Source organism: Bos grunniens, chromosome 1 (genome assembly GCF_055505025.1).
Source record: "Bos grunniens cultivar Pamir isolate PY7600 chromosome 1, Bosgru_T2T1.0, whole genome shotgun sequence".
Taxonomy (NCBI): Eukaryota; Metazoa; Chordata; class Mammalia; order Artiodactyla; family Bovidae; genus Bos; species Bos grunniens.
In genome coordinates this window covers 65,531,140-65,545,717 of record NC_141165.1, presented here as the reverse complement: position 1 = coordinate 65,545,717, position 14,578 = coordinate 65,531,140, and the positions used below count along the sequence as shown (strand labels likewise).

General features: G+C 35.3%; 1 protein-coding gene across 10 annotated transcripts in view; it reads right to left on the bottom strand.

Moving 5' to 3' along the window:
* The window catches only part of NAALADL2 (N-acetylated alpha-linked acidic dipeptidase like 2), a 1,274,580-nt gene that overhangs the window by 594,844 nt on the left and 665,158 nt on the right, over nucleotides 1–14,578 (bottom strand). For all 10 annotated transcript variants that reach the window (XM_086394834.1, XM_086394828.1, XM_086394854.1 and 7 more), the window contains one exon: nucleotides 14,150–14,300. In XM_086394834.1, the coding sequence (XP_086250960.1) occupies nucleotides 14,150–14,300 (151 nt within the window). The remainder of the gene's footprint in view (nucleotides 1–14,149; nucleotides 14,301–14,578) is intronic.

The window sequence follows — 14,578 nt, the reverse complement described above, 5'->3', positions numbered from 1 at the left end:
AGCTGTCCTGTTGAAAGACACTGTAAAGAATAAGTACCAAAAACATATCAAACTAATTCAATCACTGTTTCAATTAACTTCTTATATGCACTGTAACAGAAACATATTTGTAAATTATTTTTTAAAGCAGTGGACTGTATTATCCTCTTAGAATCACCAATTTTTGTGAAAACTGATTTTTAAAGCAAAAAGACAAAAAAACCTGATTGTCTGTATTGACAGAATGTGTGTTAATTTAAAATAGAAAGTTCTGAGTACAATAATAAGTAAAGAACATTCTGAGCATTACACGGTAGACTAATTTCCTAAGAATAATAATCAATCGAAAATGTCTCTTAAAACTATAATCTTAGACTTTTCGACAAACAGTTGGAAATTTTCAATTTTTTTGGAACCAAGAAATCCATGGAAACTTATATTACCATTATATTAAATAAACTTTAGATTTTTTTAAAGGAGTAGCTTGAATTTAAATAGTCTATTTTTTCAATATGTTGCAAATTAAACTTCTTAAAAAAATTCACATTGTTTAATAATGAGCCACTCTTTGAGTGGATCTAAGAATCAAGCTGAATAATATGTCATGTTAAATAGGAAGACTTTAGGAAATGTACAAGAACCACCAGTCACAGTAAAATAGTAAGAATACAGACACTTTTATTTTTTGCCAACTAAGTGACAAGGCATTTTATGCTGTGAATATCTAACACTCTGCTTTGACAACTAGGCACATATTTATATTTTTGCTTTTCTGGTTCAACATTGTCTCAGTTGATTTAGTGCCAACTCAAGTCAGTCTTTCAACATTTGTCCAGGTAACTGGACCAAGAACATCTGGTGAAGACTTGTCACGAATTACAGTGATATTCTTTATTCTTTGAATGGTTTTGGTCGGCAGAGGTGATGTTGAGCAGAGAGCAGGTAAACAACACACAGATCCACTGAATTGTAACACTGGGAATATTAAATAAACTGTGTGGTTTGATACACTTCACTAGAGTAAAATGACTGAAACGATTTTCCTCTCCAGAATTTAAAACAAAAAGAAAAGCAAAACAGGATTATAACTAATAGAGAACATGGCACAGATATAAAGCTTTAAATCAGGATAGATTTTAGGTAATAAGGTGTAAGGAGAACCAAGTCTAAGTCCAGATAAAAAGAAGTATCTTGTGTTTCAATTAAGTAGTAGTCCAGAGATTAACCAGGCAGTTATCTGGAGATGATAATAAATTTAAAATCAACTTTATGGCTTACAGAGTTTTCAGAAGCTACATTGTTAAGGGAAATAATATGGAAAGAAAACAGATTTCTAATTCTTAATACTATTTCTAGTCTTTCAGATGTCAGATAATCTTAATACTTAGAAATCGGGATAGGATTTTCTTTTCTTTCTTTCAACATAATGAAAATGGAATACTCCTTAATGATATCAATTTCTCACTTCTCTATTTTAAAGCTCACCCCATAGCTTTTTGATTCCCTCCATTTCAAGCCAAACCTTATGCCCCCAATTAATGATTTTAAGACAAGCACATTTTTTATTATAACTAACCACAGATATTATAAAAATAACCAGTTACTGTAAATGTCAGTTCTTATGCCTCATTTATCTGAGTCCCTAGATAATGTGATCAAGTTTCTTTTGCCTCAATTTTGAGAATAAAACTGTGCTACTTATACCCTAAAGCCTCTTAGAATTTTAAAAGTATATAGTTTTAGGGAATGAACTTTGCTTGAATTACAGTTTAATGCATTAAAACACTCCTGACAAGTTGGTGGAAGCACTTATGATAAAGTCTGATAGTTTGAACACTTAATCTTTGAAATATTAATAAATTATCAAAGGAATAAGAGATTAGATTAGATTCTGATATCCTAATATCTTATATGTAATTTCAAAGCTGTTTGAATCAATGCAATCTCTGATATTTTGAGTGGTAAAAGAGATGTGAGAGAGTTGACAAAAGCATTTAAGGAGGAAAAACTGTATGCAAGTGCTTTTTCTTAAAAAAAAAAAGGAGTTTTAATTAGGTTAATTAAAATTAGGATAAAACCTAGGATCAGAATCATCAGACAAGCAATCAGGGACCTAGAGATTATCATAATAAGTGAAGTGAGACAGAGAAAGACTAAAATCATGTGATCTAATTTATTTGAGGAATCTAATAAAAATGATAAAATGAACTTATTTACAAAACAAAGCAGACTCACACACCTGAAGATCAAACTTATGGTTACCAAAGGTGAAACACGGGCTGAAGTAATAAATAAGGAGATTGAGACTGACATATACACACTACTATATAAACAATAGATAACTAACAAGGACCTACTGTATAGCAAAATGACTCTACTCAGTATTCTGTAATAAACCATATGAGAAGAGAATCTGAAAAAGAATGGATATATATATATAATTCACTTTGTTGTATACTTGAAATTAACACAGCTATATAAATCAATTATACTTCAATAAAAACTTCAAAAAAAAAAATAACTTGTTCACTCAACAAATATTTACTAATAGCCTGTTGAGTACAAAAATTTGATTGAGGATCAGGAATTCATTGTTCCCCAGTCCTGAGTGGTGTGGAGGCAGCAATACAAGATGATGTGAAAGAACAGTATCATGGTGCCACAAAATTTAGGTCAATAGCCACAGTGGTCCAACTCAGATGTGGTAGATAAAGGATGTAAAGGTTCTCCGGCTCAGTGACTCTCAAAATTCAGTTGTATCAGAATTACTAAAAATGTGTTAGAACAGAGATAACTGGGACACTTCCTCAGAGTTTCTCTTTAATTATGAGGTGCAGACCAGAATTTTGCATCCTCTTACAAACAATCTTGTGAGATACGTATTAGTGTAATGCTTTTTATTGTGAAGAGAATAAGACTCAGAGTAGTTAATTAACATGCCAAATGAAGCTAAATCCTCATTTATATTAAAAAGAATGATGAATCATCTTCTGTATTACAGGGACAAGGATTATTTTAAAACTTTTACTCTCTTCTCTGATTCTACAATAATCAATAAATATTTGGATATGCAAAGGCTCACTGAGCAGAACTATCTTACGAGAAGGCCAAGCATTTGTTTGAACAGTCAATTTAGATTATACATTGTAGCAAAGTGCATCAACATTTTTGTTTAAAAAAAAATGTACTTAAACCTACATAAAATTGTGGCATGCTTCCCAGAAATAAAAGGGAATGAAATACTAATAACTGCAACCATAAATAAATATCACAGACATTATATTGAGCAAAAGAATCTGTACACAATAGAATATATACTTCATGTTTCCATTTATATGAATTTTTAAAATTCTGTACCAATCTTGAGACTGGTGGTTAGCTAGGTTTGGTGATGAAGAGTTACTCTGAAGTGACCCAGAGGACTTTTGGAAATGATGGGAATGTTCTTATACTAAATAGGTATGGAAAGTACATGGCTGTATTCTTTTGCCCATTAAGATGTATCTGTTTCAATTTATAAAAATTTTATCTGAAAAAATATGGTTATAAGGAGTGTGAGGGGATATACAGACAAAACAAAAATATTAGTATAATTGATGAAACTGGTTGAGATATACGGGAGGTTCATTTTACTATTCTCTTTATTTTGTATATATTAAAAAAAGAGAGACAGAGTTCGAAATAACAATGTGGGAAGATACGTCCTCTCAGATACACATCAACTCTACAACGACATGCGGAATAAATCTTATGAAAAGGGACCTGAACACTGGGTGTACGAAGACTCCACAACAAAGTGTAAAAGGACAGTTTTAAGATGAGTAGAGATACAATTTCATCAAGCAGAAAAAAATCATTTCAGAAAATCACAATTGGGAAGAATCACAAACAACTGGATCTTTAACCCAAGAAACAGGGATCAAGCTCCATATTAACCCTCCCAACCCTGAGATCCTGCACAGGAGAAAAAAGCCCACAAAATATCTGGCTTTGAAAACCAATGAGAAGTATGTGCAAGAAAGCTACAGAACCCTCAGTTCAGTTCAGTTGCTCAGTCGTGTCTGACTTTTTCCGACCCCATGAACTGCAGCACGCCAGGCCTCTCTGTCCATCACCAACTCCTGAAGTTCACCCAAACTCACATCCATCAGGTTGGTGATGCCATCCAGCCATCTCATCCTCTGTCGTCCCCTTCTCCTCCTGCCTCCAATCCCTCGCAGCATCAGAGTCTTTTCCAATGAGTCAACTTTTTGCATGAGGTGGCAAAGTATTGGAGTTTCAGCTTTAGCATCATTCCTTCCAAAGAATGCCCAGGACTGATCTCCTTTAGGATGGACTGGTTGGATCTCCTTGCAGTCCAAGGGACTCTCTAGAGTCTTCTCCAACACCACAGCTCAAAAGCATCAATTCTTCGGCGCTCAGCTCTCTTCACAGTCCAACTCTCACATCCATACATGACCACTGGAAAAACCGTAGCCTTGACTAGATGGACCATTGTTGGCAAAGTAATGTCTCTGCTTTTGAATATGCTATCTAGGTTGGTCATAACTTTCCTTCCAAGGAGTAAGCGTCTTTTAATTTTATGGCTGCAATCACCATCTGTAGTGATTTTGGAGCCGCCAAAAATAGTCAGTCACTGTTTCCACTGTTTCCCCATCTATTTGCCATGAAGTGATGGGACCGGATGCCATGATCTTACTTTTCTGAATGTTGAGCTTTAAGCCAACTTTTTCACTCTCCTCTTTCACTTTCATCAAGAGGCTCTTTAGTTCTTCTTCACTTTCTGCCATAAGGTTGATGTCATCTGCATATCTGAGTTTATTGGTATTTCTCTCAATAATCTTAATTCCAGCTTGTGTTTCTTCCAGCCCAGCGTTTCTCATGATGTACTCTGCATAGAAGTTAAATAAGCAGGGTGACAATATACAGCCTTGACCTACTCCTTTTCCTACTTGGAACCAGTCTGTTGTTCCATGCCCAGTTCTAACTGTTGCTTCCTGACCTGCATACACATTTCTCAAGAGGCAGGTCAGGTGGTCTGGTGTTCCCATCTCTTTCATAATTTTGCACAGTTTATTGTGATCCACACAGTCAAAGGCCTAGGGAATGAAAAACAGAAATCTAGGGAATGAAAAACCTTTTGTTAAAGGGCTTGTCCACAGACTAACTTGATCTGAAAATCAGCACCAAACACATGAACTATAGGTAAAGGGGACCCACTTCCTAATCCTGAATTTTATGTCAGGGAGGAGGAAACTAGGTGGGATGCTCCCTGGGGACTGAGATACTGATGGAGACCATTTTGTGATCCCAGACTACTTTGATAATGTCAGCATTGAAAAGCAGTATTTTGGAATTCTCTCCATAAACTGTTAGAGACAGTGGGCATGGACCCACTGAGAGTCCTTTCTCTCCCAGCACCTAAGTCAGACCTCAGAAAAAATCTAAGGAAGAGTCCTCTTCACCAGTGTCCCACAGAAGCCACAAGACCCTCAGCTATTCCAAGGGCAAATCCCACATAAAAGCATCTCATAGCAGCCACCACTGGGCTCCACCAAAGGAGGAAGATGCAGAGTCCACATAGGTGACACTCCTTGATATCTGGCTCTGGAGTTGTTTGTCTGAGGCAGGATTGTATGTCTGAGCCTCACAGTATCTCATAAATAAGACCACTCCTTTAAGACTGGGAGAGATAGTTAACCCAATCTATAAAAATAGAGAATTAGACAAATTGAGGAGAAAGAGGATTATGTTCAAACTGAAAGAACAAAACAAAAATCTCAGAAAAGAACTAAAAGCAACAGAGGTAAGCAATCTGCTGATAAAGATTTAAAAGTAATTGTCAAGAATGATGCTTCACTGAATGTGGAAAAACAATGACTGAACAGAATGAAAGCCTCAACAAAGAGACAGAGAATATAAGAAGGTATCAAGAGAAGGTATAACAGATCAGAAGAGTTCACTAGAGGGATTAAACACTAGAGAGGACAGATCACTCAGCTGGAAGACAAAACAATGGAACTCAGTCAGAGCTGCAAAATGAAAGAAGAAATTTAAAAAAAGAAAATAGGGACTTTTGAAACAACAATGATCAGGATAATATTTATATTATTATTGGGGTCCCAGAAAGAAAAGTGAGAAAAAGAGCCAGAAATATTATTTAGGGAAATAGTGGCTGAAAATTCTCTAATCCAGGGAAGAAAACAGACATCAGGTCCAGAAAGCCCAGTTCAGTTCAGTTCAGTCGCTCAGTAGTGTCTGACTCTTTGCGACCCCATGAATCGCAGCACACCAGGTCTCCCTGTCCATCACCAACTCCCGAAGTTCAGCCAAACTCATGTGCATCGAGTCGGTGATGCCATCCAGCCATCTCATTCTCTGTTGTCCCCCTTCCTCTCCTGCCCCCAATCCTCCCCAGCATCAGGGTCTTTTCCAATGAGTCAACTCTTTGCAGAGTTGCAAATAGCATGAATCAAAAAAGATACGTATGAAGATACAATTAAAATTGTAAAAGTTAAGGATAAAGAGAAACTTCTAAAAGCAGCAAGAGAACACAACTTGATGCTTACAAGGGAAATCCCATAAGAATATTTGTAGATTTTTCAGTAAGAACCTTACATGCTAGAAGGAAGTGGTGTGCTATATCCATCATGCAGAAAGAGAAAAAACTTTCAACCCCAAATTCTCTACCCAGCAAAGTTAACATTCAGAATTAAAGGAGAGATCAAGGCTGTACCAGCTAAGCAAAAACTAAAGGATTTCATCACCACTAAACTGGTCCTGCAAGAAATATTAAAGGGATTTCTTTAAGTTCAAAGGAAATGGCATTAGTTAATATGAAAATATATGAAAGAAAAAAAAATACCTTATTGGAAAAGGTAAATATATAGCAAAGTTCATAAAATAATTGTTAATAAGGTAGATATAAGAATTACAAGAAAAAAAGTAGTAAAATTAGCTAAAATTACAATAATTAAAAGACATAAAATAAAGATGTAAAATGTATCATCAAAAATATAAAATGTGTATGTGCTGGGGAAAGAGTAGAAGGGCAAAGTTTTGAAATGTGTTTAAATTTAAGTTGCTACCAACTTAAAATAAGCAACACTCACAAGAATGTTACATGTAAATTTCACAGTAACCCAAGGAGGTCAAAAAATTATTGCAAGTATACAAAGGAAAATGAGAAAGACATCTAAATATAACATTAAAGAAAGAATCCAATACACAAGGAAAGAGAGAAAAAGAAAAAAGATAACAGAATCACAATAAATATGTGTGTGTGTGTGTGTGTGTGTGTGTGTGTGTGTGTATTCTTAGTCATGTCTGACTCTTTGTGACCCCAAGGACTATAGCCTGCCAGGCTCCTCTGTCCATGGGGATTTTCCAGGCAAGAATACTAGAGAGGGTTGCCATGTCCTACTCCAGGGGATTTTCCCATACCAGGGATCAAACCCAGGTTTCCCACATTGAAGGCAGATTCTTTACCGTCTGAGCCAGCAGGGGAATCCAAGAATACTGGAGTGGGTAGCCTGTTCCCTTCTTCAGGGGATCTTCCTATTCCAGGAATTGAACTGCAGTTTCCTGCATTGCAGATGGATTCTTTACTAGTTGAGCTACCAGGGAATCCCCAAAAAGTACATACCCATCAGCAATTACTTAAAATGCAAACAAACTAAAGGAACTAATCAAAAGATGGAATGGAAAAATGGATAAAAAACAGGACCCATCTATTTGCTACCAACAAAAGACTCACTTTATAAGAAAGGACCCACCCAGACAGAAAATGAAGGAATGGAAAAAGTATATTTCATGCACATAGAAATTAAAAGAAAACTGCAGTAGCTATTTTCACATTAGACAAAAATAGACTTTAAAGCAAAGACTGTAAGCAATGACATAGAAGAGCATTACATGATAATACAAAGGTAAATCCAGCAAAAAAAATACTGAAACCCAACAGAAGAGCAACATTCAGAAAACTAAGATAGTGGCATCTGGTCCCATCACTTCATGGCAGATAGACGAGGAAACAATGGAAACAGTGACAGACTTTATTTTTTTTTTGGGGGTGGGGGGTCCAAAATCATTGCAAATGGTGACTGCAGCCATGAAATTAAAAGACACTTGCTCCTTGGAAGAAAAGCTATAACCAATGTAGACAGCATATTAAAAAGCAGAGACATTACTTGGCTAACAAAGATCTGTGCAGTCAAACTAGCATTTTTCCAGTAGTCATGCATGGATGTGAGAGTTGGACTATAAAGAAAGCTGAGCACCAAATAATTGATGCCTTTGAACTGTGGTGTTGGAGAAGACTCTTGAGAGTCCCTTGGACAGCAAGGAGATCCAACCAGTCAATCCTAAGGGAAATCAGTCCTGAATATTCATTGGAGGGACTGATGATAAAGCTGAAACTCCAATACTTTGGCCACCTGATGTGAAGAATGAACTCATTGGAATAGACTCAGATGCTGAAAAAGATTGAAGGTGGGAAGAGAAAGTTATGACAGAGGATGAGATCATTGGATGGCATCACTGATTCAATGGAAATACATTTGAGTAAATTCTAGGAGTTGGTGATGGACAGGGAAGCCTGGCATGCTGTAGTCCATGGGGTCACAAAGAGTCAGACATGACTGAGCAACTGAACTGAACTGAAGAGAAGAGCACCAAGATACAAAAGAAAGTATTTTTGATCTTAAAGGGAAAATTTTAAAGCAGAACAATAATAATAGGGGACTTTAACCCCCTACCTACCTCAATGAATATACTATCCAGACCAAAAAAAAAAAATGTGAAAACATTAAATTTAAATAATACATTAGATAAGATGAACTTAATAGATATAGAGCATTCCATCCAAAAGCAAAAGAATACACATTCTTCTTAAGTACACATGGAACATTTTCTCAGATAGATCACATGTTGGGTCACAACTGCATTTCAATAAACCGAAGAAAAACTTCCTCCAACTGTAATGGTATAAAGCGGTCTTTGAAAAAAGCAAAAAAAAAAAAAAATCTAGAGGCAAATGAAAATAGAAATACAACATACCAAAATCTATGGAATTCAACAAAAAATTGTTCTAAAAGGGAAGTTCATAATAATTCAGGCTTCCATCAAGAAACAACTACAAAAATACCAAATAAACAATCTAACTTTATACCTAAAGGAACTAGAAAAAGAATAAATGAAGCCCACAATTAACAGAAAGAAGAGAATAATAAAGATCAGACAGAAGTAAATCAAAGAGAGACAAAAAATAAAGTGGGAAAGATCAATGAGACTAAGAGCTGGTGATTAGAAAAGATAAAATCTACAAACCTTTAGCTAGACTAACTAAAAAAAAAAAAAGAGAGAGAGAAAAAAAAGAAAGAGGATACAAATAAATAAAATTTAAAAATGAAAGAGAAGTTATAAATGTAACCACATAAATTTGAAGGATAAAATGAGACTACTACCAATAATTAAATACCAACAGTTTGACAACCATGGATAAATTCCTAGAAACAAAAAATCTTCCAAGAAGGAGAAATAAAGAAACAGGAAATCTGAACAGAAATTACCAACAAGGAGACTGAGACACAAATTAGAAAATCTCACAACAAACAAAAGCTGAGGCCCAGAGAGATGGCTTCTTTGGCAAACTCTACAAAACACTCAAAGAAGATTTAATACTTATTCTTCTCTCAATATTAACACAAAATATTCAAAGATGACTTAATACTTTTCTTCCAAAAATTGAGGAGGAAAACATTCCAAAGCATTTACAAGGCCAATATTTCCCTAATACTAAAACCAGCCAAGGACACCACAAAAATGAAACATACATGCCACTATCTTCAATATCTACAGATACAAAAATCTTCAACAAATTATTAGCAAATCAAATCCAACAAAACATTAAAAGTATGTACATCTTGATCAAGTGGGATTTATTCCAGGGAAGCAAGGGTGATTCAACATCTACGGAAAACCCATGTAATACATCACGTTAACAAAATGAAGAATCAGAATTATAAGATCATCTCAACAGATGCAGAAAAAGCATTTGACAAAATACAACCCTCTTTTAACTGCCAATAAAGTGGGTATAGAGAGAATATACCTCAAATAGTAAAGGCCATGTATGACAAATACACAGCTAATAACACACTCACTCATGAAAAATTAAAAGAGTTTTTCCCCTAAAATCAGGAACAGGGATGCCCACTCTTGCCACTTTTATTCAACATAGTACTGAAAATACTAGCTACAGCAATTAAGCAAGAAAAGAAATAAAATTCTCTCAAATCTGAACTGAAAAAGAAAACTGTCTTATAATGAAATATAATGTCATCTGCAGATGACATTGTATTATACATAGAAAATCCTAAATACCCTACCAGAAAGATGTGAGAATTAAAAAATAAATTCACTAAATTTACATGTTACAAAATCAATATACAGAAAGCTGTGATATTTCTATACATTAATAATGAACTACCAGAAACAGAATTAAGAAAACAATCTTTTACAATTCAGTTCAGTTCAGACTCTCAGTTGTGTCCAACTCTTTATAACGCCATGGACTGCAGCATGCCAGGCCTGCCTGTCCATCACCAACTCCCAGAGCTTACTCAAACTCATGTCCATCGAGTCAGTGATGCCATCTAACAACTCATCCTCTGTCGTCCCCTTCCCCTCTGGCCTTCAATCTTTCCTAGCATCAGAGTCTATTCTAATGAGTCAGTTCTTGATATCAGGTGGCCCAAGTATTGGAGCTTCGGCTTCAGCATCAGTCCTTCTAATGAATATTCAGGACTGATTCCCTTTAGAATGGACTGGTTGGATCTCCTTGTTGTCCAAGGGATTCTCAAGAGTCTTCTAAAACACCACAGTTCAAAAGCATCAATTCTTTGGTGCTCAGATTTCTTTATAGTCCAACTCTCATATCCATACATGACTGCTGGAAAAACCATAGCTCTGACTAGATGGACTTTTTTGGCAAAGTAATGTCTCTGCTTTTTAATATGCTGTCTAGGTTGGTTATAGTTTTTCTTCCAAGGAGCAAGTATCCTTTAATTTCATGGCTTTAGTTACCATCTGCAGTGATTTTGGAGCCCAAAATAATAAAATCACTCACTGTTTGCATTGTTTCCCCATCTATTTGCCATGATATGATGGAAACAGATGCCATTATGTTGGTTTTCTGAACGTTGAGTTTTAAGTCAACTTTTTCACTGTCCTCTTTCACCAAGAAGCTCTTTAGTTCTTCTTCGCTTTCTGCCATAAGGGTGGTGTCACCTGCGTATCTGATGTTACTGATATTTCTCCTGGCAATTTTGATTCCAGCTTGTGCTTCATCCAGCCCCATATTTTGCATGATGTATTCTGCATATAATTTAAATAGCAGGGAAACAATATACAGCCTTGACGTACTCCTTTCCCAATCTGGAACCATTTACAATTACAATTTACATCAAAATAATAAAATACTTAGGGAATTAATTTAGCCAAGTATGTGAAGGATTTGTACACTGAAAACTGTAAGACGTTGATGAAATAAGAAGACATAAATTAATGAAAAAATATTCTGTGCTCATAGATTGGAAAAATTAATATTATTAAGATGCCCATACTATGCAAAGCAATCTGCATATTCAATGCAATTTATATCAAAATTCCAATGTCATATCTCACAGAAATAGAACAAACAATTCTAAAACTTCTATGAAAACACACAAAAAAAACCTGAATAGACAAAACAAACTTGAGGAAGAAGTAAAAATTGGAGGTATCATATGTGCTGATTTCAAGCTATACTACTAAGTGATGGCAATCAAAACAGTATGATACTGACAGAAAACCACACGCACAGGTCAATGGAACAGAACTGAGATCTCAGAAATAAACCCATCCATATATGGACAATTGATTTACAACAAAGGATCAAAGAACAAACAATGGGCTAATTATAGTTTCTGTGACAGAGTGGGTAAAACTGAACATTCACCAGCAGAAGAATCTTACACCACATATAAAAATTAACTCAAAATGCATTAAGAACTTGTATATATAACCTAAACCATAAAATTCTTCAGAGAAAATATTGGCAGTAAACTCACTAACCTCAGTCATTTTATTATTATGTCTTTTGTTGATCTGCTCCAAAAGCAAAAGGAACCAAAAATAAAAATAAACAAAAGGGACCATATTGAACTAAAAAGGTACTGGACATGAAAGAAACCATCATCAAAATGAAAAGGCAACCCACTGAATGGAGATTTTTGCAAATCATATAACTGATAAGGGGTTAATATCCAAAATATATAAATGACCCATGCAACACAACAATACAGACAACAAACAACTCAAATCAAAAATGGCCAGAGAGTCTAAATATTTGCATACATTATTTGCAACATTGTTTTGAGTTGAAGTTATTTCAAATTAAAAATTATTTTAAAAAATCATGCTGAGATTCTCAAGACAATGGCCAGCACTTTGCTAGAGATGACTGAATTCTACATTTATTAAATGACCTAAGTCAAAAATATATAAATAGTAACTGTTGACAGTGAGGCAATTTACCAGCTTAAGCAAAGTATTCATCAGCATCTGCTTTTCAGTAGCGCTGTAGAACAGTGCCTTGCAGCAGAGTTAGCTGCTACATGCAACCTCCTGATACTGAGGCAGTACAACCCAAGGCAATCAGAGCATTTGCAAATGAGAGGGCTTAACTGACATTTTTGGTGAGGTCTGAGAATTGTAGATGGATATCTATTAATTTTAACTTGAAAATTGCAAGAATGAGAGTGAACTGTACAAACTACAGAACAGTGAGTTCCCAGAGAAAATTCTTACATGGATTATTAAAGGGGTGTTTTAGTAGACAAAGTAGTACTTAACAAACCCAACAAAATTCATAAAATTATAATTCATATTTGATTTAATTTACTTCCTTCTTGGAGAAAGTTATTAATTGGTAAAGTTAATTATATACAAAGGGAAGTTAGACTTAAGAAAGATGCTTTTAGTCTTTTGTTATATCTTGTGGAAAACAAAGAAAATATTGATGGGACACATGGATAATTACATGAATTTTTTATTAGCTTAATTCCTGACTGAAGCATCACAGTTAATGGGTTAGTATTACCCTGGAAGGAGGTTCAAAGAGCTTTTCCTCTGCCAAGCTTGTGCATACAGAATATTTGTCAATGACACATTAGACAGAAGTTCAATGATGCAGTGAGCACCTGCCAAAATCACAGTTGTTTCTCTTTGCCACATGACCCCCACTGTAATAAACACAGCTTGCTGGGAAAGAAAAGGATGTTTGATGCAAAATAGCCACGTCTATACTGCCAAGTGGCTGGACAAACAAATGAGAGCCCTTCTTTTAGGGAGCCAGAGAATTTAATCATGTCAACTCTAGTCCTATCCAACATTATTTCCCATAGCTTCAGGGCTTCCCTGAGAGCTCAGTTCGTAAAGAATCCAGCTGCAATGCAGGAGACCCCAGCGATTTCTGGGCTGGGAAGATCCGCTGGAGAAGGGATAGACTACCCACTCCAGTATTCTTGGGCTTCCCTTGTGGCTCAGCTGGTAAAGAATTCACCTGCAATGTGGGAGACCTGGGTTCAATCCCTGGGTTGGGAAGATCCTCTGGAGAAAGGAAAGGCTACCCACTCCAGCAGGTATTCTGGCTTGGAGAATTCCATGAACAAAGAATCAGACACAACTGAGCAACTTTCACTTTCATTTTTCACAGACACCTAACTTGAGCATGTGTAGCCCTAGACTCTGGGCTTCAAGTTATGACAATAACTCCAAAATCATAGATATTTCATGCTTCCAGGTAGATGCATGTGTTTTCCACCTATATGGAGTACTTGTCCCACATGGTGTTAATTTATCTTATCAGTCCATCAATGACACTTAAAATGTTTTCTGTTTGCTATACTGTAAACAGTATAGTATTGAGACAAAAATCTATTACAGACTTTTTCAAGTTTTATTCTGGGGCAGTCTATAATTTTAAGAACATAAAACATTTATTTTTTGAAATATGGAATGGTAAGAATTCTTCAACTTTATTATTTTTTAATTACTTTAGGTAACATGTACTTATAAATTGCAACCTTATAATACTTACAAGAATAATAAGGATTAATAGTAAACTTACCAATACTTGGATAACCGGGTGTAGAAGGGTCTCCTCCTGGATTCAGTGATACCATGAAGGTATTATAGCTAAGATTTGCAGTCTTTGGTAAATCACAAGGATCAATATATAGAAGAACACCTCCAAATCCAGTTTTTTCCAATAAGGAAAGCTAAAAGAAGAGAACAAATTTTTAAAAATATTTTCATATGCATTATTAGTTCATATACTGCCACTTTATAAAGTCACTACAATTAGATGACTCTCTTTACTACTTTTATTTTCTTGTAAAATAGGCACATTTCAGATGTCCTCATTATCAAATCTCAGACAGAGTTATCCTACTGGCTTCTTCCTTTTTCCTCTATTCAACAATATTCAAGCTGCATTCCTATAATGTTTATATTTTATTCCAGTGACTGTATTTAGAATTTCTTCACTTTTCAGTTG